This window comes from Amblyraja radiata, chromosome 29 (assembly GCF_010909765.2).
Source record: "Amblyraja radiata isolate CabotCenter1 chromosome 29, sAmbRad1.1.pri, whole genome shotgun sequence".
Taxonomy (NCBI): domain Eukaryota; kingdom Metazoa; phylum Chordata; class Chondrichthyes; order Rajiformes; family Rajidae; genus Amblyraja; species Amblyraja radiata.
This window is the reverse complement of record NC_045984.1, coordinates 32,521,017-32,547,835: the sequence shown is the minus strand read 5'-3', so window position 1 is coordinate 32,547,835 and position 26,819 is coordinate 32,521,017. Positions and strand designations below refer to the sequence as shown.

Genomic DNA, 26,819 nt, shown 5'->3' with positions numbered 1-26,819 from the left:
CTTGGGTGGGGCGCAAAGTCTCCAGAGGTTTCCGTTCAGGTTTCCTAAGTGGGACAGGGGCTTTAATCCAGCACTCTGTGAAACGTCACCTATCCATGTCTCCACAGATGCTGCCTGACCCGCTGAGTTACTCCAGCACTCTGTGAAACGTCACCTATCCATGTTCTCCACAGATGCTGCCTGACCCGCTGAGTTACTCCAGCACTCTGTGAAACGTCACCTATCCATGTTCTCAACAGATGCTGCCTGACCCACTGAGTTATGGTGCAGCAGCATCTATGGAGCTAAGGAAATAGGCAACGTTTCGGGCCGAAATCCTTCTGGAAATAGGCAACATTTCGGGCCGAAACCCTTCTGGAAATAGGCAACGTTTCGGGCCGAAACCCTTATGGGTTTCGGCCCGAAACGTTGCCTATTTCCTTAGCTCCATAGATGCTGCCTGACCCGCTGAGTTACTCCAGCACTCTGTGAAACGTCACCTATCCATGTTCTCCACAGATGCTGCCTGACCCGCTGAGTTACTCCAGCACTCTGTGTCTAGCCCTGAACACAGGGCAGGTTGTGGAATCTGGGATTCCTGTTATCTCCAGCACTGGCTGGGATCTTGCCGGTGAAACTGCGGCACTTTGAGGCTATCTTTGGCAGAGACCAGCATCTGCAGTCCCTGTTCATTACGAAAAATATGAAGACAGGCTGGGAAAGTTGTTTTTGAAACGCAAATAGAGAAAGTTTGTCGAGGGCAAATATTAGTTGTTTACAGAGAGGGCTGAGGAATTGTCAAGAGGAATGAGGAAATGTTTGAGGAATTAAAGAAACACTCAGTGTTTGGTGTGCATTGATTAAACAAATTCCAGAAAAAAAATCTGAAATTAAAAAAAAAAGATCTCTTTTTGTAAACCAACGATTTAGTGCAAACAAGGAAACAAAATGTCTCAGTAAAGAAATACTGAAGTTAATGAGCCTACAAGTTCCATAACTTGATGATCTGCCCAGAGGTTAGAGAGAGGGAGCCATGTGGTAGCGCCATTGAAACATATAAGATTGTTAAGGGTTTGGACACACTAGAGGCAGGAAACATGTTCCCGATGTTGGGGGAGTCCAGAACCAGGGGTCACACACAGTTTAAGAATAAGGGGTCGGCCATTTAGAACGGACTTGAGGAAACACTTTTCCACCCAGAGAGTGGTGAGTCTGTGGAATTCTCTGCCTCAGAGGGCGGTGGAGGCCGGTTCTCTGGATACTTTCAAGAGAGAGCTAGATGGGGCCCTTAAAGATAGCGGAGTCAGGGGATATGGGGAGAAGGCAGGAACGGGGTACTGATTGGGGATGATCAGCCATGATCACATTGAATGGCGGTGCTGGCTCGAAGGGCCGAATGGCTTAATCCTGCACTTATTGTCTATTGTGACCCGGGTTCGATTCCGACTACGGGTGCTGTCCGTACGGAGTATGTACCTTCCCCCCCGTGGGTTTTCTCCGGGATCTTCAGTTTCCTCCCACACTCCAAAGACGTACAGGTTTGTAGCTTAATTGGCTCTGGTGTAAGTGTAAAATTGTCCCGAGTGTGTGTCGGGTAGTGTCAATGTGCGTGGATCACTGAGTGGGGATGTGCCTGGACTGGGTGGGCCGAAGGGCCTGTTTCCGCGCTGTATCTCTAAACTAAAGCATGGAAGCTGGCCCTTCGGCCCAACTCGCCCATGCTGCCCACAATGCCCAATCTAAGATAGTGCCATTTGTCCACGACAAAGTTGACAGTCATGTTCTTATTTTCCCCAAATCCTATAGAATTCGGAGAAAGTCCCTGCAGATTGGAGGGTAGCAGATGTGAGCCTTTTTTATCAAGGCAAGAGTGTTTCAGGCCTGGTCTTTAGGTATTCTTAAGGCAGAGATTGACAGATTCTTAATTAGTCAAAGGTTATGGGGAAAAGGCAGGAAAATGGGGTTGAAAGGGATAGATCAGACATGATTGAATGGCGGAGTAGACTCGATGGGCCGAATGGCCTGAATCTGCTCCGATACGACCTTATTAAGAGTCAGAATAAATGGAATTGGGGGGCAATATATTGGCATGGACTGAGGATTGGTTAACAGATAGAAAGTGAAGACGAGAAATGAATAATAAGAGTCATAGATTCATACAGCATGGAAACAGGCCCTTCGGCCCAACTTGTTCATTTTGACCAAGATGCCCCATCTGCACTAGTCCCACCTGCCCATATCCCTCCAAACCTGTCCTGTCCATATTTTTTCCTCACGTTGACATTCTCTGGTGAGGAGTTTAGAAGGATGAGAGGGCGGACTGCATTGATTTTTTACCGAATAGTGAAAGACCTTGGATAGAGTGGATGGGGAGAGGATGTTTCCACTAGTGGGAGAGTCTAGGACCAGAGGGCGCAGCCTCAGAATTAAAGGACGTTCCTTTAGGAAGGAGAAGAGGAGGAATTTCTTTAGCCAGAGAATGGTGAATCTGTGTAATTCATTGCCACAGACGGCTGTGGAGGCTGTCTTTGGATATTTTTAAGGCAGAGATAGATAGATTCTTGAACATAGAAAATAGGTGCAGGAGGAGGCCATTCGGCCCTTCGAGCCAGCACCGCCATTCATTGTGATCATGGCTGATCGTCCCCTATCAATAACCCGTGCCTGCCTTCTCCCCATATCCCTTGACTCCACTAGGCCCTAGAGCTCTATCTAACTCTCTCTTAAATCCTTAACAGTACATGTGTCGGGGTTATGGGGAGAAGGCAGGAGAGTGGGATTGAGAGGGAATTGATAGATCAGCCGTGATTGAATGGCAGAGCAGACTTGATGGGCCGAATGGCCTAATTCTGCTCCGAGGCATTCTGACTACTGGGGTGCCGCAGGGAGCGGTGCCGACATCCAATCGATTCACCATCTAGATCAACAATTTGTCCGAGAGGATTAAATGTTACATTTAACCTGAGTGGGGAAGGTGAGATTGGATGAAGTACAAGGAGGCTTCAAGGTGATGTGGCCAGGAGCGTGTGGGCTATAATGTGGAAACACACGCAGTTATGGACCCTCAGCCAAGAACAGAAATACTCAAATGGTTTCACATAAATATTAGGAATTATGAGCTCAAAGGGCGTTTTTGTTTGTACACACACACACTGAAAGCTGCCTGTGGGCATCTTACACCCCAGCGGTATGAATATTGACTTCTCAAACTTCAAGTAACCCTTGCTTTCCCTCTCTCTCCATCCCTTCCCCTGCCCAGTTCTCCGACTGGTCTGACTATCCTCGATTACATTCCATCCCTGTTTGTTTTGTTGTCAACTTCTCCTGTCTAACAACGATCTATTCTACGTGTTCCTAGATCTCCATCACCATTGTCTCGTTTTCACACCTTACACTTCCTTATCTCAGTGTCTCCCTCTCCCCATGACTCTCAGTCTGAAGAAGGGTCTCGAACCGAAACGTCACCCATTCCTTCCCTCCAGAGATGCTGCCTGTCCCGCTGAGTTACTCCAGCGTTTTGTGTCTGTCTGAAAGCTAACTTTCAGGTTGAACAAGTGTGGAGGAAGGTTAATGGCATATTGTATGAGACAGGACAGGAGAAGAGAGTTTGGGCCCCATATCTGAGGAAGGATGTGCTGGCTCTGGAGAGGGTCCAGAGGAGGTTTACAGGAATGATCCCAGGAATGAGTAGGTTAACATATGATGAGCGTTTGTCGGCACTGGGCCTGCACTCGCTGGAGTTTAGAAGAATGAGTGGGGACCTTATTGAAATGTACAGAATAGTGAAAGGCCTGGATAGAGTGGATGTGGAGAGGATGTTTCCACTAGTGGGAGAGTCTAGAACTAGAGGTCACAGCCTCAGAATTAAAGGATGTTCTTTTAGGAAGGAGATGAGGAGGAATTTCTTCAGTCAGAGGGTGGTGAATCTGTGGAATTCATTGCCACAGACGGCCGTGGAGGCCAAGTCAATTGATATTTTTAAGGCAGAGATAGATAGATTCTTGATCAGTACGGGTGTCAGAGGTTATGGGGAGAAGGCAGGAGAATGGGGTTAGGAGGGAGAGATAGATCAGTCATGATTGAATGGCGGAGTAGACTTGATGGGCCGAATGGCCTAATTCTGCTCTTATCACGTGATCTTATGACCTTAAAGCTACCAAATGTACGTCCACATTATTTATCATTACTTCTCTCAACAGTTGTGTTAAATGAGTTAACCCATTGCTGTCTGAAATGAGCCGTTCGGGAAACTAGGTGTCTGAGTTTGTTTCTATGCGAGTGCAATACCATGTCGTACATCCACCTGCGCGTCTTTGGAGTGTGGGAGGAAACCGGAGATCCTGGAGAAAACCCACGCAGGTCACGGGAGTTTAGTTTAGTTTAGAGAAACAGCGCGGAAACAGGCCCTTCGGCCCACCGAGTCTGTGCCGACCAGCGATCCCCGCACACTAACACTATCCTACACCCACTAGGGACAATGTTTACATTGACACCAAGCCAATTAACCTACAAACCTGCACGTCTTTGGAGTGTGGGAGGAAACCGAAGATCTCGGGGGAAACCCACGCAGGTCACGGGGAGAACGTGCAAACTCTGTAGCGCCCGCAGTCAGGATGGAACCCGGGTCTCTGGCGCTGTGAGGCAGCAACACTACCTGCTGCACCACCGTGCCCGCCACTGATCGCAGCTCTCCAACGAATAACATTCCCTTCAGCCTCCAACTTGCTGTTTTTGCAGCAGCTTTTGAATCCATGACCTCTAGTTATTGACCCACTTGCCCGAGGGAACCATTTTACTTTGATCTCCATTGAAAAGTCTTTCATCCGATTCAATTTTTCCACCAGGGCCCTTCTTAACCTAGAATTCTACGCGAAACAGTCTCAACATATTTCAACTCTGTTTACAATAAATATATTTACTTCTCCCTGATCAATTCTCAGCAACCTCCTCCCATTTTCCTGGGGCAAAGACCAGATGTGAGTTCACAAGCGATCCAGATGTGGTTGGACCCCATGCATCTGGTCTGGGGCAGAGAAAGAATAATAATCGCGAAACATGAAAAAAAAAATAACAAAGAGATTTAACTGTTCAAAATGATTCAGGGTTTCATCAAAATGGCGGGCACGGTGGCGCAGCGGTAGTGTTGCTGCCTCACAGCGCCGGAGACCCGGGTTCGATCCAGACTACGGGTGCTGCCTGTACGGAGTTTGCACGTTCTCCCCGTGACCCGCGTGGGTTTTCTCCGAGATCTGTTTTCCTCCCACACTCCAAAGACGTGCAGGTTTGTAGGTTAATTGGCTTGGTGTACGTTTGAATTGTCCCTGGTGTGTGTAGGGTAGTGTTAGTGTGCGGGGATCGCTGGTCGGTGTGGACTCGGTGGGCCGAAGGGCCTGTTTCTGCGCTGTATCTCTGACCCGCTGAGTTACTCCAGCACTCTGTGAAACATCACCTATCCATGTTCTCCACAGATGCTGCCTGACCCGCTGAGTTACTCCAACACTCTGTGAAACGTCACCTATCCATGTTCTCCACAGATGCTGCCTGACCCACTGAGTTATGGTGCATCAGCATCTGTGGAGCTAAGGAAATAGGCAACGTTTCGGGCCGAAACCCTTCTGGAAATAGGCAACGTTTCGGGCTGAAACCCGGAAGGGTTTCGGCCCGAAACGTTGCCTATTTCCTTAGCTCCATAGATGCTGCTGCACCCGCTGAGTTACTCCAGCACTCTGTGAAACGTCACCCATCCATGTTCTCCACAGATGCTGCCTGACCCGCTGAGTTACTCCAACACTCTGTGAAGTCACCTATCCATGTTCTCCACAGATGCTGCCTGACCCGCTGAGTTACTCCAGCAGTTTGTCCTTTTAGACTCACTTCGGCCCAGCTTATCCACAATGACCAACATGCCCCATCTACACTGGTCCCACCTGCCTGCGTTTGGCCCAGACCCCTCTAATCCTATTCCACCCATGTACCTGTCTAAATGTGATAGCACCTGCCTCAACTACCTCCTCTGGCAGCTTGCTCCATATATCTCCCACCCTCTGTGTGAAAAAAGCTGCCCCTCAGATTATTAAATCTTTCCCCCCCCTCACCTTAGACCCATGTCCTCTGCTCCTCGATTTTCTCTCTGTGCATCGACCCTATCAATTCCTTTCCTGATCTTGTACACTTCTATAAGAAACATAGAAAATAGGTGCAGGAGTAGGCCATTCGGCCCTTCGGGCCAGCACCGCCATTCAACATGATCATGGCAGATCATCCAGAATCAGTACCCCGTTCCTGCCTTCTCCCCATATCCCCAGATTCTGTTAGCCCTAAGAGATAAATCTAACTCTCTCTTATAATAAGATCAACCCAACCTTCTCGAGAAGATCAACCCCTCATCCTCCTGCGCCGAGCCCTGCCCCCAACCTCTCCCTGTAGCTCAGGCCCTCGAGTCCTGACAACATCCTCGTAAATCTTCTCTGCACCCTTTCCAGCTTGATGGCACTTGAGGACATAGTCCCTTGCTTGTAGCGATGGCGTGGTGGTGTGGATGAGGCATGTGCAAGAGGCAAGGACTGGAGGGACCCGAGACTACGGTGGTGAAGAAGATGCTGGAGTCAATCATAAAAGATGAAATAGCGGCACATTTGGATCGGTCCGAGTCAGCATGGATTTACAAAGGGGAAGTCATGCTTGGCTAATCTGCTGGAATTATTTGAGGATGTAACTAGGAAAATGGACAAGGGAGAGCCAGTGGATGTAGTGTGCCATGGAATGGCGGGACTGTCATATGCTGAGAGAATGGAGCGGCTGGGCTTGTACATTCTGGAGTTTAGAAGGATGAGAGGGTTCTTATTGTAACATATAAGATTATAAAGGGTTTGGACACGTTAGAGGCAGGAAACATGTTCCCGATGTTGGGGTGAGTCCAGAACCAGGGGCCACTGTTTAAGAATAAGGGGTAAGTCATTTAGAACGGAGATGAGGAAACACTTTTCCACCCAGAGAGTTGTGAGTCTGTGGAATTCTCTGCCTCAGAGGGCGGTGGAGGCCAGTTCTCTGGATACTTTCAAGAGAGAGCTAGATAGGGCTCTTAAAGATAGCGGAGTCAGGGGAGAAGGCAGGAACGGGGAACTGATTGGGGATGATCAGCCATGATCTCATTGAATGGCGGTGCTGGCTCGAAGGGCCGAATGGCCTCTACTCCTGCACCCATTGTCTATTACACAGGGCGGTCGGGCTGACATTTACGGTGATGGAGGAAGTCAACGTCTCCTTCCACCGAACTTAAAAATGTAGACAAACAGGAACGATGCTGGGATTGTCAATAGAACTGAGTGCGGGGAATGCAATGACGTTACTGGGCTTGTGACAGCTTGTTGTCGAACCCTAGGCAAGGAGTAGGCAAGAGATTGTACGAGATGAAGTGGCTTGTGGTGGAAGGGAGTGCCCCAACCCAAAACAAGCAGAGCAGATCGATTCGTCACCGGTGGAGCTGTGGAGTGCAAACAATCTCCTGGATCATCGGCAAGATTTAGTTTTTGCAGAGGATCAGCTCCAGCTGAGGTCATCAGCCAGTCAGCTGTGTCACGTGGCGAGCGACTGGATGTGAGCAGCTCGATTAGATATCGCGGAGTAGCCCGAGAGTAGCCGCGACCACGGAGGCTACCACCATCTGCAGTTCGTTCCTACACTGATAAAATGCCTGGTGGACAAAAATGCTGGAGAAACTCAGCGGGTGAGGCAGCATCTATGGAGCGAAGGAATAGGTGACGTTTCGGGTCGAGACCCGGAAGGGTCTCGACCCGAAACGTCACCTATTCCTTCGCTCCATAGATGATTCCGGCTCTGACCTAAAACGTCACCCATTCCTTCTCTCCAGAGATGCTGCCTGTCCCGCTGAGTTACTCCAGCATTTTGTGTCTGTCTTCGGTTTAAACCAGCATCTGCAGTTCCTTCCTGCACACGGAACTCGAGCTGCAGTTTCAAACACCATTGGAAGACTTGTGCCTTTCCCCACTCACTGTCCAATTGGTGTGATCTCCACAACGCCCTGTCACAGTCTACACACTCCACACACTCCCCCCCCCCCCCAAACACCCCCCCACTCCCCTCTCAATCCTCCTCCAGATTCAGGGCCGTTTCTTCCCGGCTGTTATCAGGCAACTGAAGCATCCTCTCACCAACTAGACCTCCCATCTACCTTATAGATCCTCGGACTGCCTTGATCGAACTTTATCTTGCACTACACATTTTTCATGTTATTCCCTCATCCTGTATCTGTACACTGTGGACGGCTCGACCGTGGGCTTGTCGTAGCTTGTCTTGTCCTGATGTAGGTGCTGTCGTAGGTTGTCGCCGGTGATGGCTTCGGTGAATTCCATTGTCGTAGTTGTCGGCAGTCGCCTAGTGGGTCAGGCCCTTTAGATTTAGCCCTTGGGGCTAACTGCATCAAGGGATATGGGGAGAAGGCAGGAACGGGGTACTGATTTTGGATGATCAGCCATGATCATATTGAATGGCGGTGCTGGCTGTAAGGGCCGAATGGCCTACTCCTGCACATATTGTCTATGTTTCTGTGCCTCAGGGAAGCTGCAGGTGTCACTTACTCCCTCCCTCTGCATGAACACCCACACAAACAACGCCATCGGCCGTGCCCGCGTGTTCCTGGAGATGGAACACGCGGTGTCCACGGGGACCGCGGAGGCTTACATCAACGCTGGTCGCCGCGGGCGCGTGGAGCGTATTGTAGATAAAGATGGCGGGATTGTGTTGTGATGATCGCCTGATGTAAGGCGAGTGTTAAAAGTCTTTGTAACTTCCCGTACACTTTAAAATGCAAATACTGGATAAAGTCCTTGCTGAGACGGGGTAAATAAACCCAGCGGCGTTGGCACGATCCGACCCTCAGCTGCCCGCTGCTGCAAACAACACGGACAACAAAGCTACTGGCAGCCAAGGCGTGCGGTATCGGTGTCAGCTTACAGCCCATTGATGATTACTGCAAGGTGATCCCGTGGAATGCCAGGCCGATCCTACATATCTCCGCCTCCCACCATTCCACCTCCATCTCCTCACGGGTGGCTGGGCAGCCAACGCCAACATTGCTGCACAAGAATTATCCCAGGAATTAGTAGGTTAACCTATGCTGAGTGTTTGTCGGCCCTGGGCCTAGTAATGTATTTCAAGAGGCCTTGTATACAAAAACAGGGTTGTGACTCTGAGGCTGTATAAGGCCCAACATTTGGAATATTGTGGGCAATTTTGGGCCCCATATCTGAGGAAGGATGTGCTGGCTCTGGAGAGGGTCCAGAGGAGGTTTACAAGAATGATCCCAGGAATGAGTGGGTTAGCCTACGATGAGCGTTTGTAGGCACTGGGCCTGTACTCGCTGGAGTTTAGAAGGATGAGGGGGACCTCATTGAAACGTACAGAATAGTGAAAGGCCTGGATAGAGTGGATGTGGAGAGGATGTTTCCACTAGTGGGAGAATCTTGGACCAGAGGGCACAGCCTCAGAATTAAAGGACGTTCTTTTAGGAAGGAGATGAGGAGGAATTTATTTAGTCAGAGGGCAGTGAATCAGTGGAATTCTTTGCCACAGACGGCTGTGGAGGCCACAAGTCAGTGGATATTTTTAAGACAGAGATAGATAGATTCTTGATTAGTACGGGTGTCAGAGGTTATGGGGAAAAGGCAGGAGAATGGGGTTAGGAGGGAGAGATAGATCAGTCATGATTGAATGGCGGAGTAGACTTGATGGGCCGAATGGCCTAATTCTGCTCCTTTCACATATGATCTTATGAACTGAGAAATTCCAGGTGCTAACTCCACACAGTTGACTTTAGTTTATTGTCCCGTGTACCGAGCTACAGTGAAAAGCTTTTGTTGCGTGCTAACCAGTCAGCGGAAAGACAATACATGATTACAATCGATCCATTTACAGTGTACAGATACAGGATAAGGGAATAACGTTTAGTGCAAGGTAAAGCCAGCAAAGTCCGATCAAGGATAGTCCGAGGGTCACCAATGAGGTGGATAATTGTCGGAGAAGGATTGTGTGCAGAAACATAGAAAATAGGTGCAAGAGTAGGCCATTCGGCCCTTCGAGCCAGCACCGCTATCCAATATGATCCCGGCAGATCATCCACAATCAGTACCCCGTTCCTGCCTTCTCCCCATATCCCCTGACTCCGCTATCTCTAAGAGCCCTATCTAGCTCTCTCTTGAAAGCATCCACCCACTCCACATCCATCCATTAGTTATCCATCCACACACCAGGATTAAATACCAAGCACCTGCTCGTGAATGTGAGATTGCTACATCTCGTCTCCGAGTTACGGAATCAGTGAATGTGAACTCGTTAACCTGTGGGTGGATCATATTGCCAGATTAATTTTTCCACATTTCCTTCCTGAACAGAGTGCTGGCCTGATATTGAGAAGATAAGAGAATTCCGGATTTTGCGCGGGGCTTTGAGGGGCATTGCCAGTGCCGAGGTTTCAGCAAGAATGCACACCATCTGTCCGGAGCAGTCGGGCTAAATAAGGGATGGTGCTGGCTGCCTCAGCCAGCTCCTGTTATTTATAACATGTGTTTCCAATTGCCTCTGCATTCCAGCACATTAAAAAATCAGCACTAAATGGTTTTCTACACAAAAAAAAACAGAACTCCCACCAACAGGATAAGAGCTGATCGTGAAACCTTCACATCCACCACTGGCCAGGTCAACACGTATTTTTAAAGCAGAGATCTGGCACAGTGGTCGAGTTGCTGCCTCACAGTGCAGGTTCGATCCTGACTACGGGCGCTGTCTGTACAGAGTTTGCACGTTCTCCCCGTGACCTGCGTGGGTTCTCTCCGAGATCTTCGCTTTCCTCCCTCCCACCCACCAAAGACCAAAGAGGTTAATTGGCTCGATAAATGTAAAAATTGTCCCGTGTGTGTGTGTGTGTGTGTGTAGGATAGTGTTAATATGCGGGGATCGCTGGTCGGCACGGACCCGGTGGGCCGAAGGGCCTGTTTCCGGGCTGTATCTCTAATCTTAAAAAAAAAACAGATTCTTGACCAGTACGGGTGTCAGGGGTTATGGGGAGAAGGCAGGAGAACGGGATAGATCAGCCATGATTGAATGGCGGAGTGGACCTGATGGGCCTTGAACCTATGAAGTAGGAAAGGGTTCAGTGAATGATTTACGAGGATGTTGCCAGGACTCGAGGCCCTGAGTTACAGGGAGAGGTTGAGCAGGCTGGGATTCTATTCCTTGGAGCGCAGGAGGATGAGGGGTGATCTTATAGAGGTGTACAAAATCCTGAGAGGAATAGATCGGGTAGACGCACAGAGTCTCTTGCCCAGAGTAGGGGAATCGAGGACCTATCTCTTATGAACATCCTGGTTCAGGAGTAGCTCAGGGTCTGGGAACAGAACTGTATTCTGTTGATCGACACAAAGTGCTGGAGTAACTCAGCGGGTCAGGCAGCATCTCCGGAGAACATGGATAGGTGATGTTTCACAAAGAGCTGGAGTAACTCAGCGGGTCAGGCAGCATCTCTGGAGAAAAGGTGTAGTTAACCTTTTGGGTCGAGACCCTCCTCCCTTCAGGCTGAGAGTCGGAGGAGAGGGAAACAAAGGCTACAGGCCGAATCAGAGTCGGCATCGATCACCCAGGAACTGTGGAGCCCACAATGGTCCATTGTTGACCGTGGAGCAGGTGATTAACCAAAGGGATGCGAACAGTGAAACCTTCACACCCTGGTTCAGGAGTGTCTTCAAGATTCAAGAGAGTTTATTGTCATGTGTCTCAGATAGAACAGTGAAATTCTTGCTTTACTTCAGCACAACAGAATATAGACGGCGTGAATACAGAACAGATCAGTGTGTCCATATAGCATGATATAAATATATATTATGAATAAATGAATAAATTAAACAGATAAAGTGCAAATAAACACATAATGGGCTATTAATGTTCAGAGTTTTGTTTGAGTTGAGTTCAACAGCCTGATGGCTGTGGGGAAGCAGCTATTCCTGAACCTGGACGTTGCAGTCTTCAGGCTCCTGTATGTGGGTCTTTGATGGCTCAGGGGCTGGGAATAGAACTCCGTACATTCAGCTCCTGTGGTCAGGATTGAACCCGGGGTCTCTGGCGCTGTGAGGCAGCAACTCTACCGCTGCGCCACCGTGCCGCCCCTGACTGTCGGAGGAACTCAGCGGGTCAGACAGCATCGGTGGAAGCACAGGAGTGGTTTTGGGGTTGGTGATGCTACATGAAGCCTGAAATGCCGACTGATCCTCCACAGATGCTGCTGATCTTGCAAGGTTCCTCCAGCAGTGACCCAAAGTGTTAGGGACGAACACTGTCTGTAACAAAGTGTTAGCATACAAAGTTCGGGTCCCACGAGTGCAGCTGTGGAATTTAAGTACAACGACAAATGATAGGGAATCTAGCACAACCACCTATCGTTGGAGCCCATCAAACCACTGGATTGTTTACCAGGGGAAACCTGCAAATAAGTGAGGTTAAAATCTCCAGCACATTCCCAAACTCAATCAGGGATTGGCAGTAAATGCTGGGAATAGCACTGCCATTAATGGAGCCATGGTCACATTGAATGTCGGTGCTGGCTCAAAAGGCCGAATGGCCTCCTCCTGCACCTGTTGTCTATGGAGCCGGTTTAAGTTAGGTTATTTAGTTTATATATTGTCACGTGTACCGAGGTACAGTGAAAAGCTTGTGTTGCGTGCTAACCATAGAAACATAGACAATAGGTGCAGGAGTAGGCCATTCGGCCCTTCGAGCCTGCATCGCCATTCAATATGATCATGGCTGATCATCCAACTCAGTATCCTGTACCTGCCTTCTCCCCATACCCCCTGATCCCTTTAGCCAGTTCGCTATTCCAGTCAGCTAAAAGGTACAGAAGTGTGAAAACAAACGCACACTTCCAGATTCAGGGACAGTTTCTTCCCGGCTGTTATCAGGCAACTGAATCATCCTACCACAACCAGAGAGCAGTGCTGAACTACTATCTACCTCATTGGTGACCCTCGGACTATCCTTGATCGGACTTTGCTGGCTTTACCTTGCACTAAACGTTATTCCCTTATCGTGTATCTGTACACTGTGGGCGGCTCGATTGTAATCATGTGTTGTCTTTCCGCTGAGCGATTAGCATGCAACACAAGCTTTTCACTGTACCTCGATACACGTGACAATATATAAACTAAAACTAATACTCAAACTCCACGGGACCACGTGGGTTTTCTCCGGGCGCTCCGGTTTCCACCCACACTCCAAAGACGTGCAGGTTTGTAGGTTAATTGGCTTCAGTAAAATTGTAAATTGTCCCTAGTGTGTGTAGGATAGTGTTAATGCGCGGGGATCGCTGGTAGGCACAGACTTGGTGGGCCGAAGGGCCTGTTTCCACGCTGCATCTCTTAAGTCTAAAAGGTTTTAGAAACATAGAAAATAAGTGCAGGAGTTGCCCATTCGTCCCTTCGAGCCAGCACTGCCGATCATCCAGAATCAGTACCCCGTTCCTGCTTTCTCCCCATATCCCTTGATTCCGTTAGCCCCCTAAGAGCTGAATCTAACTCTCTCTTGAAAACATCCAGAGAATCGGCCTCCACTGCCTTCTGTGGCAGAGAATTCCGCAGATTCACAACTCACAACTTTTCAAGATGACAATTGGTTTTGTTAAACTTGAAGCAGGTTTATATTAATGTAATTCAAGAGACAAAAGCAGGTTCAGCTATTTCAAGCGTTGTTTAGATTTGGTTCAACGTGTTTCCATGCAGTAATTCTAACCATTGAAATGTGTTCAATTTAAACATAATTTTCCATCAAACTGTGTGATACTTGTCCATAAAGTTTACTAATCACTTCAAACTTCAAAGTTAGCCGTGTTATTAATTAAAGACTCAGGATTAAAGGACGTTCCTTTAGATCAGTGATTCCCAACCTGGGGCCATATCATGGCAAATGTCAGGGGGGGGGCCACAGAAAAATGTTGGGATTTAGGGGGCCACAGGTTCAACGAAGGGGGCCACAGGTTCCATGAAGGGGGCCACAGGTTCAATGAAGGGGGCCACAGGTTCAATGAAGGGGGCCACAGAGCAACCACCCTGTTGCCTCCTAAATATCAGTTCTAATAAATTTAAATCTATGTAGTTGAAATATTTTTGATGTTTGTGGAATAGAATAAAAGAGAATAAATGTGCAATTAATAGACACTGATATTTTTATGGAAGGTATTATAATATTGAAGTGCTTTTTTTCCGCTAATAATGTCAGGGGGGGGGGCGGGGGGAATTAAAAGATCCCAAGGGGGCCATGAGCTAAAACGGTTGGGAACCACTGCTCTAGATAACTGATTGTTACAGAGACTACAAATTTGTTCTTTTAAATCAAAATGTATTCCATAGGGCATCACGGTGGCCCAGCGGTAGAGTTGCTGCCTCACAGCACCAGAGACCCGGGTTCGATCCTGACTACGGGCGCTGTCTGTACGGAGTTTGCACGTTCTCCCCGTGACCTGCGTGGGTTCTCTCCGGGTGCTCCGGTTTCCTCCCACGCTCCAAGGAAGTGCCGGCTGGTAGGTTAATTGGCTTCTGTACATTGTCCCTGGTGTGTGTAGGATACATTCTTGATTAGTACGGGTGTCAGGGGAGAACGGGGTTAGGAGGGAGGGATAGGTCAGCCGTGGCTGAATGGCGGAGGGACTTGATGGGCCGAATGGCCTAATTCTACTCCTATCATTTACGATCTTATGAACTTGTGCGGGAGATCGTGGGCCGGGGCGGGCAGGGTGGGCCGAAGGGCCTGTTTCCACGCTGTATCTCTGATCTAATCTAATCTGCTCAAAAACGCATTGCTTTAAGGTAGACAAAAATGCTGGAGAAACTCAGCGGGTGAGGCAGCATCTATGGAGCGAAGGAAATAGGTGACGTCTCGGGTCAGAACACAATAATTGTACGCCGGGTAACACACCAAGTTACTGATGTACACTCACACAATGCCACACTGTGTTTCATGGAACAGTACAGCACAAGGACAGGCCCTTCGGCCCGCAGTGTCTGTGCCGAACATGATGCCAACATCAGCTGTTGTCTGGCTGCTCATAACCCACATACCTCCATTCCCCACATGTCCATGTGCCTGTCCAAAAGCCTCTTAAACGCCACGATCGTATCTGCCTCCACCCCCAGCAGCGTGTTCCAGGCACCCGCCACCCTCTGTATAAAAAATCTCCCCCCCCCACACACATCTCCTTTAAGCTTTGCCCCTCTCTCGCCTTAAAGCTTTGATTTTTCCATCCTGGGGAGGAACGAAAAGGTTCCAACGTGTCCACCCTCTCTTATGCTTCCCATAAATGTCTGGTCTCGACCCGAAACGTCACCCATTCCTTCTCTCCAGAGATGCTGCCTGTCCCGCTGAGTTACTCCAGCACGTTGTGTCTTTCTTCAGTTTAAACTGTCATCTGCAGTTCATTCCTACACTGATAAAATGCCTGGTAGACAAAAATGCTGGAGAAACTCAGCGGGTGAGGCAGCATCTATGGAGCGAAGGAATAGGCGACGTTTCGGGTCGAGACCCGGAAGGGTCTCGACCCGAAACGTCACCTATTCCTTCAGGGTCTCGACCCGAAACGTCACCTATTCCTTCAGGGTCTCGACCCGAAACGTCACCTATTCCTTCAGGGTCTCGATCCGAAACGTCACCTATTCCTTCAGGGTCTCGACCCGAAACGTCACCTATTCCTTCAGGGTCTCGACCCGAAACGTCACCTATTCCTTCAGGGTCTCGATCCGAAACGTCACCTATTCCTTCAGGGTCTCGACCTGAAACGTCACCTATTCCTTCGCTCCACAGATGCTGCCTCACTCGCTGAGTTTCTCCAGCATTTTTGTCTACCTTCGATTTTTCCAGCATCTGCAGTTCCTTCTTAACATCTCATTGCTTTATGTGAGATCTTGCAGACATAGGCTGCTCATGCTTCCTGCATCTTACCAGAGTCCAATGTACAATAGTCCAATGTCCGCAATGGGGTAGAGGTGAATTGGGCACAAACCCTAGCTCATGGAAGGACCGTTCACGTTTGACAACAGAGGGGAAGAAACTGTTCCTGAGTCTGGTGGTCCGCGCTTTCAAGCTTCTGTACCCTCTGCCCGAATGGAGCAGGGAGAAGAAGGAATGACCGGGGTGGGACAAGTCTTTGATTATAGACACAGTGCTGGAGTAACTCCATCTACACCTCACGCTGCCTCGGCAAGGCCAGCAGCATCATCAAGGACCAGTCTCACCCCCTGGTCACTCCCTCTTCTCCCCTCTCCCATCGGGCAAGAGGTACAGAAGTGTGAAAACAAACGCACACCTCCAGATTCAGGGACAGATTCTTCCCAGCTGTTATCAGGCAACTGAACCATCCTACCACAACCAGAGAGCGTGCTGAACTACTATCTACCTCATTGGTGACCCTCGGACTATCCTTGATCGGACATTGTTGGCTTTACCTTGCGTTAAACGTTATTCCCTTATCATGTATCTAAACACTGTAAACGGCTCGATTGTAATCATGTGTTGTCTTTCCGTTGACTGGATAGCACGCATCAAAAGCTTTTCACTGTACCTCGGTACACGTGACAATAAACTAAACTAACTCAGCGAGTCAGGCAGTGTCTCTGGAGAAAACGTACATTGAAACGGACCTCATTGAAACGTACAGAATAGAGAAAGACTTGGATAGAGTGGATGTGGAGAGGATGTGTCCACTAGTGGGAGAGTCCAGGACTACAGGACATAGCCTCAGAATTCAAGTATGTTTTTTTAGGAAGGAAATGAGGAGAAATGTCTTTAGTCAGAGGGCGGTGAATCTGTGGAATTCTTTGCCACAGACGGCTGTGGAGGCCACAAGTGGTTGGACAGGCTAGATGCAGGAAGATTGCTCCCGATGTTGGGGAAGTCCAGGACAAGGGGTCACAGCTTAAGGATAAGGGGGAAATCCTTTAAAACCGAGATGAGAAGAACTTTTTTCACACAGATAGTGGTGAATCTCTGGAACTCCCTGCCACAGAGGGTAGTCGAGGCCAGTTCATTGGCTATATTTAAGAGGGAGTTAGATGTGGCCCTTGTGGCTAAGGGGATCAGAGGGTATGGAGAGAAGGCAGGTACAGGATACTGAGTTGGATGATCAGCCATGATCATATTGAATGGCGGTGCAGGCTCGAAGGGCCGAATGGCCTACTCCTGCACCTAATTTCTATGTTTCTATGTTTCTAAGTCAGTGGATATTTTTAAGGTAAAAATAGATAGATTCTTCATTAGTGCGGTTGTCAGGGGCTATGGGGAGAAGGCAGGAGAATGGGGTTGGGAGGGAGAGATAGATCAGCAGTGATTGAATGGCGTAGATGGGCTGAATGGCCTAATTCTGCTCCTATCCCTTACGACCTTACTCCAGCACTTTGTGTCCATTTTCGGTATGAAGCAGCATCTGCAGTTCCTTCCCCCACATAATGGATGGCAGTGTATGAAATGGAGAGCCCCCCCCCTTTTGTCTCCAGTTTCACCCCAAGTTCCCTCGGGAAGGAATGGGCAGAAAGCCAGAGCAGCAAAAACGGAAAACAAATCTTCCCCACAGGTTCTGCTGCTGACAGGAGTTCTCAAGAACAAGCCTCAACCATCTAAAAATAACCGGCGATCGGTGAGGGAATGATTCACTGGCATTTATAACTTGGTTACATTCTTATCTAAACACTGGCTTCAGACTGGCAGCACAGAATTAAACAAAATATTATTTTTTTGCTGCAGATTGTGTGGATCAAGTTGACAGAACGCAGGTCTCTGAGTCCAGCTAATAATCTTGCTGGAGGGCTCATCCCCAACATAAATATCCACAGACGTCTCCCTCCCTCTCCCCGCCAGCTCCCTGTCCCCCCGTCACATAGCCCCCGGTTCTTGCCCAGGAGGACAAGATAGTGGAAAGAAAAACACAAGAAGATTAGTGATAGAGAAGGGGGGGGGGGGGGGGGGGGATGAAGGGGAGGATGCGAGCGGGAATGGTGGAGAGAAGGGGGATTGAGGAGGAAAAGAGACGGGAACAGAGGAGAAAGAAAGAAAGGAGGAAGTGAAGGAAAAATCAGAGAGAAAAGAGGAGAGAAAAAGGAAAGGGGGGGAGAGAAAGAGGGGGGGAGAGAGGGGGGGGAGAGAGAGGGGGGAGAGAGAGGGGGGGGAGAGAGGGGGAGAGAGAGAGGGGGGGGGAAGAGAGGGGGCGAGAGAGGGGGGAGAGAGAGGGGGGGAGAGAGAGGGGGGGGGAGAGAGGGGGGGGAGAGAGGGGGGGAGAGAGGGGGGGGCAGAGAGGGGGGGACAGAGAGGGGGGGACAGAGAGAGGGGGGGAGAGAGAGGGGGGGAGAAAGACCCCCACACACACAATGTGTTACTTTCTGATGTGCAGTGTTTTATAGCCAGTGACGTACAGTGTGATGTTAAATAATACAGCCAGTCTCACTACCAATGGCAGCAGCATCTGCAGTTGCTTGTGTGGGCACCTAGTACATTATTGCTGATTATAAACAGGCTTTTATTCCCTGGACAACCATGAGTTACTGTAGACTGGACACAGGCGGCTGAGCCCAATAGCACGCGGTGTATCATCTAATAATGTACACAAGACGCTATACTGCATGAGATGCACCACCCGGCAATAAACCTTGGTCTTATCGCCTAAAGATTAAGATTCTCCCCCCACCATGTCATGTACACAAAGCGCAAGGAGCCAGTTGGAAGCATCAGTCTGAAGAAAGGTTTCGGCTCGAAACGTTGCCCTATTTCCTTCGCTCCATCGATGCTGCTGCACCCGCTGAGTTTCTCCAGCATTTTTGTCTACCAGGCATTTATTTGTGTAGGAAGGAACTGCAGATGCTGGTCTACAACAAAGAAAGACACAACGTGCTGGAGTAACTCAGCGGGACAGGCAGCATCTACGGAGAGAAGGAAAGGGTGACGTTTCTGATCGAGACCCTTCTTCAGACTCTAGGTGAAGTTTCGGGGGTTGAGACCTTTCCGCAGACCCAGAAACGTCACCTCCAGAGCTTTCAGGAAGGAACTGCAGATGCTGGAAGATCAAAGGTACACAAAAATGCTGGAGAAACTCAGCGGGTGCAGCAGCATCGATGGAGCAGTATGGAGAACCTCCAGAGCTGCTGCCTGGCCCGCTGAGTTACTCCAGCATTTTGTGCCTATCTACCGTTTAAACCAGCATCTGCAGTTCCTTCCCACACAGAGGTAAAATGCCATCAGGGGGACGGCCAGACTGGTCAGAGAACTGGGAAGGGGGATGGATGGAGAGAGAGGGGAAAGCAAGGGGTACTTGAAGGATATGTGTCGGAAGGAACTGCAGATGGTGGTTTTAAACCGAAGATAGACACAAAATGCTGGAGTAACTCAGCGGGACAGGCAGCATCTATGGAGAGAAGGAATAGATGATGTTTTAGGTCAGAGCCGGAATCATCTATGGAGCGAAGGAATAGGTGACGTTTCGGGTCGAGACCCGGAAGGGTCTCGACCCGAAACGTCACCTATTCCTTCGCTCCATAGATGCTGCCTCACCCGCTGAGTTTCTCCAGCATTTTTGTCTACCAGGCATTTTATCAGTGTAGGAACGAACTGCAGATGGTGGTTTTATACTGAAGATAGACTGGAGTAACTCAGCTGGAGTTATGCTGGAGTAACTCAGCGGGACAGGCAGCATCTCTGGAGAGAAGGAATGGGTGACGTTTCGGGTCGAGACCCTTCTTCAGACATTTATGGGAAGCATAAGATAGGGTGGACACGTTGGAACCTTTTCTTTCCCCCCCAGGATGGAAAAATCAAAGCTTTAAGGCGAGAGAGGGGCAAAGCTTAAAGGAGATGCGTGTGGGGGGGGGGGGAGATTTTTTTATACAGAGGGTGGCGGGTGCCTGGAACACGCTGCTGGGGGTGGAGGCAGATACGATCGTGGCGTTTAAGAGGCTTTTGGACAGGCACATGGACATGTGGGGAATGGAGCTATGTGGGTTATGAGCAGCCAGACAACAGCTGATGTTGGCATCATGTTCGGCACAGACACTGCGGGCCGAAGGGCCTGTCCTTGTGCTGTACTGTTCCATGAAACACAGTGTGGAATTGTGTAAGTGTACATCAGTAACTTGGTGTGTTACCCGGCGTACAATTATTGTCTTCTGACAATAGACAATGGGTGCAGGAGTAGGCCATTCGGCCCTTCGAGCCAGCACCGCCATTCAATGTGATCATGGCTGATCATCCCCAATCAGTACCCCGTTCCTGCCTTCTCCCCATATCCCCTGACTCCGCTATTTTTAAGAGCCCTATCTAGTAGTAGAAAGTATCCAGAGAACCAGCCTCCACCGCCCTCTGAGGCAGAGAATTCCACAGACTCACAACTCTCTGTGTGAAAAAGTGTTTCCTCGTCTCCGTTCTAAATGGCTTACCGGTGAGCCATTAATATATTTAAGAATAAAGGGGTGTAAAATGTGTGATATCCAGCGAGACAGGGTGTTATTTTATAACATACAGTGTTATCGTAGCGGATGATTTGTTACAGCAGTGACAAATGGTGTGTTATTGTAGAACAAACCCATATATTCTATGACATTGTGTAGAACACAGCTGGTATACAGACTAGGCCTTTTGATAGACCACAGCTCCATCACCCCATCCCATCCCAGCTCATCTCCAAAGCTGGGAGATGATTTTGGAGTCAGCGCTCATCTCTGTAACAGGATCCTCGACTTCCTGACTAACGGACCCCAATCAGTGAGGATGGGGTGGGGGGGGGGGGGGGGGGGACAGATCATCCTCTACGATAATCCTCGACACTGGAGTTCCGTAAGGGTGTGATCTCAGCCCCCCTTCTTTACTCCTTGTACACCCACAACCGTGCAGCCGTGTACACACCCAACTCAACACATCCAAATTCCCAGCCGGCACCACCATTGTGGGCCGGGTATCAAATATCCATCAGACCGAGTACAGGAAGGAGATGGAGAACCTCGTGTCCTGGTGTCACGACGACAGCCTTTCGCTCAGACTGAAGAAGGGTCTCGACCCGAAACGTTGCCTATTTCCTTCCCTCCAGAGATGCTGCCTGACCCGTTGAGTTACTCCAACATTTTGTGTCTACCTTCGGTTTAAACCAGCAATCCTTCTGACACATTACTTTAGGTAACGTACAAAGGTTTCACTATTCATTGTACACAGATGGGCAAAGGTGTATTACAAGTTTATGACGTTACACACTAACAATCCACAGGAATTGCCACAAGATTGAACTTGGGACCGTTACTGTAAACTGCATGTCCCCAGCAACTCTCACCAACTTCTACAGATGCGCCACAGAGAGCATTTTATCGGGAAGCATCACAGCGCGGTTTGGGAACAGCTCCGTCCAAGACCCGCAAGAAATCACAGAGAATTGTGGAGGCAGCCCAGACCATCACACACAAACCAACCTCCCTTCCATTGACTCCATCTACACCTCACGCTGCCTCGGCAAGGCCAGCAGCATCATCAAGGACCAGTCTCACCCCGGTCACTCCCTCTTCTCCCTTCTCCCATCAGGCAAGAGGTACAGAAGTGTGAAAACGCACACCTCCAGATTCAGGGGCAGTTTCTTCCCAGCTGTTATCAGGCAACTGAACCATCCTACCACCAACTAGAGAGCGGTCCTGACCTCCCATCTACCTCATTGGAGACCCTCAGCCTATCTTTAATCGGACTTTACTGGACTTTATCTTGCACTAAACGTTATTCCATTTATCCTGTATCTGTACACTGTGGACGGCTCGATTGTAATCATGTATTGTCTTTCCTCAGCATGCAACATGGTGGGACAGGGAGCATCTCTGGAGCGAAAGAATGGGTAATGTTTCGGGTCAAAACCTTTCTTCAGACTGAAGACGGGTTCCAACCCAAAACGTCACCCATTCATAGAAAATAGGTGCAGGAGTAGAGGCCATTCGGCCCTTCGAGCCTGCACCGCCATTCAATATGATCATGGCTGATCATCCAACTCAGTATCCTGTACCTGCCTTCTCTCCATACCCCCTGATCCCTTTAGCCACAAGGGCCACATCTAACTCCCTCTTAAATACAGCCAATGAACTGTGGCCTCAACTACCTTCTGTGGCAGAGAGTTCCACAGATTCACCACTCTCTGTGTGAAAAATGTTTTTCTCATCTTGGTCCTAAAAGTTTTCCCCCTTATCCTTAAACTGTGACCCCTTGTTCTGGACTTCCCCAACATCGGGAACAATCTTCCTGCATCTAGCCTGTCCAACCCCTTAAGAATTTTGTAAGTTTTTATAAGATCCCCCCTCAATCTTCTAAATTCTAGCGAGTACAAGCCGAGTCTATCCAGTCCTTCCCTCCAGAGATGCTGCCTGACCCGTTGAGTTACTCCAACATTTTGTGTCTACCTTCGGTTTAAACCAGCAATCTTTCCGACACATTACTTTAGGTAAAGTACAAAGGTTTCACTATTCATTGTACACAGATGGGGAAAGGTGTATTACAGGTCAATATACCAAGGGGTTTATGACGTTACACACTAACAATCCACATGAATTGCCACAAGATTGAACTTGGGACCGTTACTGTAAACAGCTTGTCCCCAGAAACTCTCACCGACTTCTACAGATGCGCTGTGGAGAGCATTTTAATCGTGAAGCATCACAGCACGGTTTGGGAACAGCTCCGCCCAAGACCCGCAAGAAATCACAGAGAATTGTGGACGCAGCCCAGACCATCACACACAAACCAACCTCCCTTCCATTGACTCCATCTACACCTCACGCTGCCTCGGCAAGGCCAGCAGCATCATCAAGGACCAGTCTCACCCCGGCCACTCCCTCTTCTCCCCTCTCCCATCGGGCAAGAGGTACAGAAGTGTGAAAACCAACGCACACACCTCCAGATTCAGGGACAGTTTTTTCCCGGCTGTTATCGGGCAACTGAATCATCCTACCACAACCAGAGAGCGGTCCTGACCTCCCATCTCCCTCATTGGTGACCCTTGGACTATCTTTAATCGGACTTTATATTGCACTAAACGTTATTCCTTTTATCCTGACAGGCAGCATCTCTGGAGAAAAGAAATAGGTGGGGTTTTGGGTTGAGACCCTTCTTCAGACTGGCCCACACATGAATGCATATCTTTCATTCATTTGTTCTCGATCTCTCTCCATCTATATCTCTCGTCTCCCTCTCCCCTGACTCTCAGTCTGAAGAAGGGTCTCGACCCAAAACATCACCCATTTCCTCTCTCCAGAGATGCTGCTTCACCCGCTGAGTTACTCCAGCACTTAAGATCATAAGTGATAGGAGTAGAATTAGGCCATTCGGCCCATCAAGTCTACTCTGCCATATAATCGTGGCTGATCTATCTCTCCCTCCCTCCCAATCCCATTCTCCTGCCTTCTCCCCATAACCCCTGACACCCGTACTGATCAATAATCTATCTATCTCTGCCTTAAAAAAAACCACTGACTTGTGGCCTCCACAGCCGTCTGTGGCAGAGAATTCCACAGATTCACCACCCTCTGACTGAAGACATTTCTCCTCATCTTCTATCTAAAGGAACATCCTTTAATTCTGAGGCTGTGACCTCGAGTCCTAGACTCTCCCACCAGTGGAAACATTATCTCCACATCCACTTAGTCTCTGACTCTGACCCAGTCTGTGTCTGTTTGCTGTTAACGTTAAACGTTGCCCACCTCGTCCTCTCCCTTCCCCCTCTCTCCCCCTCCTATCCCCTTCTCTTCTCCCTTCTCTCTCTCCCTTCTCCCCCTCTCTTCTATCTATCCCTTATCCCTCCCCCCTCTCCCCTTCTCCCCTCCTCCCAGGTTACCTGGTTTGGGCCACAGTGAAGCGGCGATGTTGTAGACGGATGCCTCTGTTCATGATGATCTTGCGGAAGATCTGCGGGGAGTTTCGGGGCGACGGCCAGGGGGACCCGGGGCTGCGGGGTCCGGAGCCGCCAGCCGGGGTTCCCTGGTCGGCCTGGCCGTGCTCCGCCAGCGGGGCGATGTCTTCCCCAGGCCGGGCCATGGGGCCCCCGGGGCGGCAGCGCAGCGAGGCACGAGTCGGTGTCCTGGAGAAACTGTGTCTGTCCTGCAGCGAGGATCAGTCAGAGGCGGGGAGACGCGACGGGACTTGCCGCAGATAAACCCCGGCGTCCAAACCTCACGGCCATCGCCTGCTGCTCCACACCCGGCACTCCAGCACTTTCATCTGACTTGGGAATCACTCGGAACTTTGTTGGGCTGGCCAATAAAGAACTCTAAATCAAGGAGAAACAGGCTGGAGCCGGGCCAGGATCTCACACACACACACACACACACACACACACACGCTGCTCCAGGGGCCAGGATCTCACACACTCACACACACGCTGCTCCAGGGGCCAGGGTCTCACACACACACACACACACACGCTGCTCCAGGGGCCAGGATCTCACACACTCACACACACGCTGCTCCAGGGGCCAGGGTCTCACACACACACACACAACACACGCTGCTCCAGGCAGGGAGAGATAGACCGGCCCGCACTAACTCTCACACACACACACAACACTAACTTTCCCCCCAACTTTCCCCGCTCGCTGCTGCCACCTCCTGCACCGTCGCCTCCACCAGATGCCAGAGTCCAGGGCGTGAGGTCGCTGCCTGGAGCTCAAATACAGACTCAATATCACGTCAAACCATCCAGTCACTCGCTCAATCACTCACTCACTCACTCACTCATTGCCCGGCGCGTCCTCTTCACAATAGCCCAGAGACACAGAGAGAGGGGGGAGAGAGAGGGGGGAGAGAGAAAGTGGGAACGAGAAAGAGGAGAGAGAGAGAGAGAGAAAGAGGAGAGAGAGAAAGAGGAGAGAGAGAAAGAGGAGAGAGAGAAAGAGGAGAGAGAGAAAGAGGGGGGCGGGGAGGAGGGGAGGAGGAAAGAAAGGGGAGCGAGAGGAGGAGAGAGGGGGGAGGTAGGGGAGGGTGGGAAAGAGGGGAGAGAGCGGAGGGGGAGAAAGGGAAGGGGAGAGAGAGCAGGGGAGAGGGGGGAAGGGGAGAGAGAGAGGGAAGTAGTGAGAGAGAGAGAGAAGGGGGTACAGAGAGAACAAAACATGCGGACAGGGGCTGGAGTCTCACTGCATTTCTGCGGAGTTGTGGGTCTCGACCCGAAACGTCACCTATTCCTTCTCTCCATAGATGCTGTCTCACCCGCTGAGTTTCTCCAGCATTTTTTGTCTCCCTTCGATTTTTCCAGCATCTGCAGTTCTTTCTTAAACTTACACACAGACTTCACTACCCCAAGGCAAAGATACACAGTATATATCTCCTGCTTGTGATGAATGTCACTCCTCTGATGCTACTCTTTTTCATAACTTTGTTGTATCGGGCCCTAAACTCACCTCTTTCTGGTCATATATATATATATAAGAATCTCAGACATTCTTAACATCCCGTTAAACCCAGAGCCCTTATTAATCATCTTTGTGGTACAGGAACTACAGATGCTGGAAAATCGAAGGTGGACAAAAATGTTGGAGAAACTCAGCGGGTGCAGCAGCATCTATGGAGCGAAGGAAACAGGCAACGTCTCGGGCCGAAACCCTTCTTCAGACCCTGTCCCACTTGGTGTCATTTGCGCCTCATTTGCGCCTCATATGTAAAATAGGTCGACGCGCAAATCACGCGTCATCATGCCGTCTGGTGCGCGTGACGTCATTAGAATACCTTGCGGCGCACGGTGACGTAACCATGCATCAACACGCGATACACGTGAGACGTCGGGACGTCAGCGTGCGTACTCGATGCGTCAGCGTGCGTACTCGATGCATCAGCGTGCGTACTCGCGTCAGTGTGCGTACCCGATACGTCAGCGTGCGTACCCAATGCGTCAGCGTGCGTACTCGATGCATCAGCGTGCGTACTCGCGTCAGTGTGCGTACCCGATACGTCAGCGTGCGTACCCGATACGTCAGCGTGCGTACCCGATACGTCAGCGTGCGTACCCGATGAGTCAGCGTGCGTACCCGATACGTCAGCGTGCGTACTCGATGAGTCAGCGTGCGTACTCGATGCGTCAGCGTGCGTACCCGATACGTCAGCGTGCGTACTCGATGAGTCAGCGTGCGTACTCGATGAGTCAGCGTGCGTACCCGATGAGTCAGCGTGCGTACTCGATGAGTCAGCGTGCGTACTCGATGAGTCAGCGTGCGTACCCGATACGTCAGCGTGCGTACCCGATACGTCAGCGTGCGTACTCGATGAGTCAGCGTGCGTACCCGATGAGTCAGCGTGCGTACTCGATGAGTCAGCGTGCGTACTCAATGAGTCACACAGGTGGCGCGCGAGGATTTAGTGCAGCACGAAATCCTGGAGCGCCGCACGATACCGCGCACAACTCCACGCCTCTCCACTTGCCCGTCCCGCGCTACCCACACGCTACCCACACGCTACCCGTGCGTCACAACGCGTCGGCCTATTTTACACAAGACGCGTAAATGAGGCGCAAATGACGGCCAAGATGGACAGGCCCATAAACCGTCCGTTTTAATGACATTATGAGTGAGGGATAGAGGACAAGAGAGTTAGAAGCTTTAGAAACAAGAGTCTTCACAACGAATCATTGTACTGAACCTGCTCCCTGTGTCCAGTACTCACCTTCTGCACTTTACTTATGTATGTATTTATTTATTATTATTATTATTTACCCCACCCACCCATTATATATTTATTTATTTATTTATTGTTGATTTTATGAACATGCCCATCCATATAGTTTGTATAATACTCAACTGTTC

At 49.8% G+C, this 26,819-nt stretch overlaps 1 protein-coding gene across 4 annotated transcripts in view; it reads right to left on the bottom strand.

Annotated features, from left to right (window-relative positions):
- The window catches only part of LOC116989647 (cAMP-specific 3',5'-cyclic phosphodiesterase 4C-like), a 76,080-nt gene extending 51,729 nt beyond the window's left edge, over nucleotides 1–24,351 (bottom strand). For all 4 annotated transcript variants that reach the window (XM_033047217.1, XM_033047216.1, XM_033047220.1 and 1 more), the window contains exon 1: nucleotides 23,867–24,351. In XM_033047217.1, the coding sequence (XP_032903108.1) occupies nucleotides 23,867–24,066 (200 nt within the window). In that variant the 5' untranslated portion in view covers nucleotides 24,067–24,351. The remainder of the gene's footprint in view (nucleotides 1–23,866) is intronic.
- Nucleotides 24,352–26,819: the final 2,468 nt, after the last annotated feature.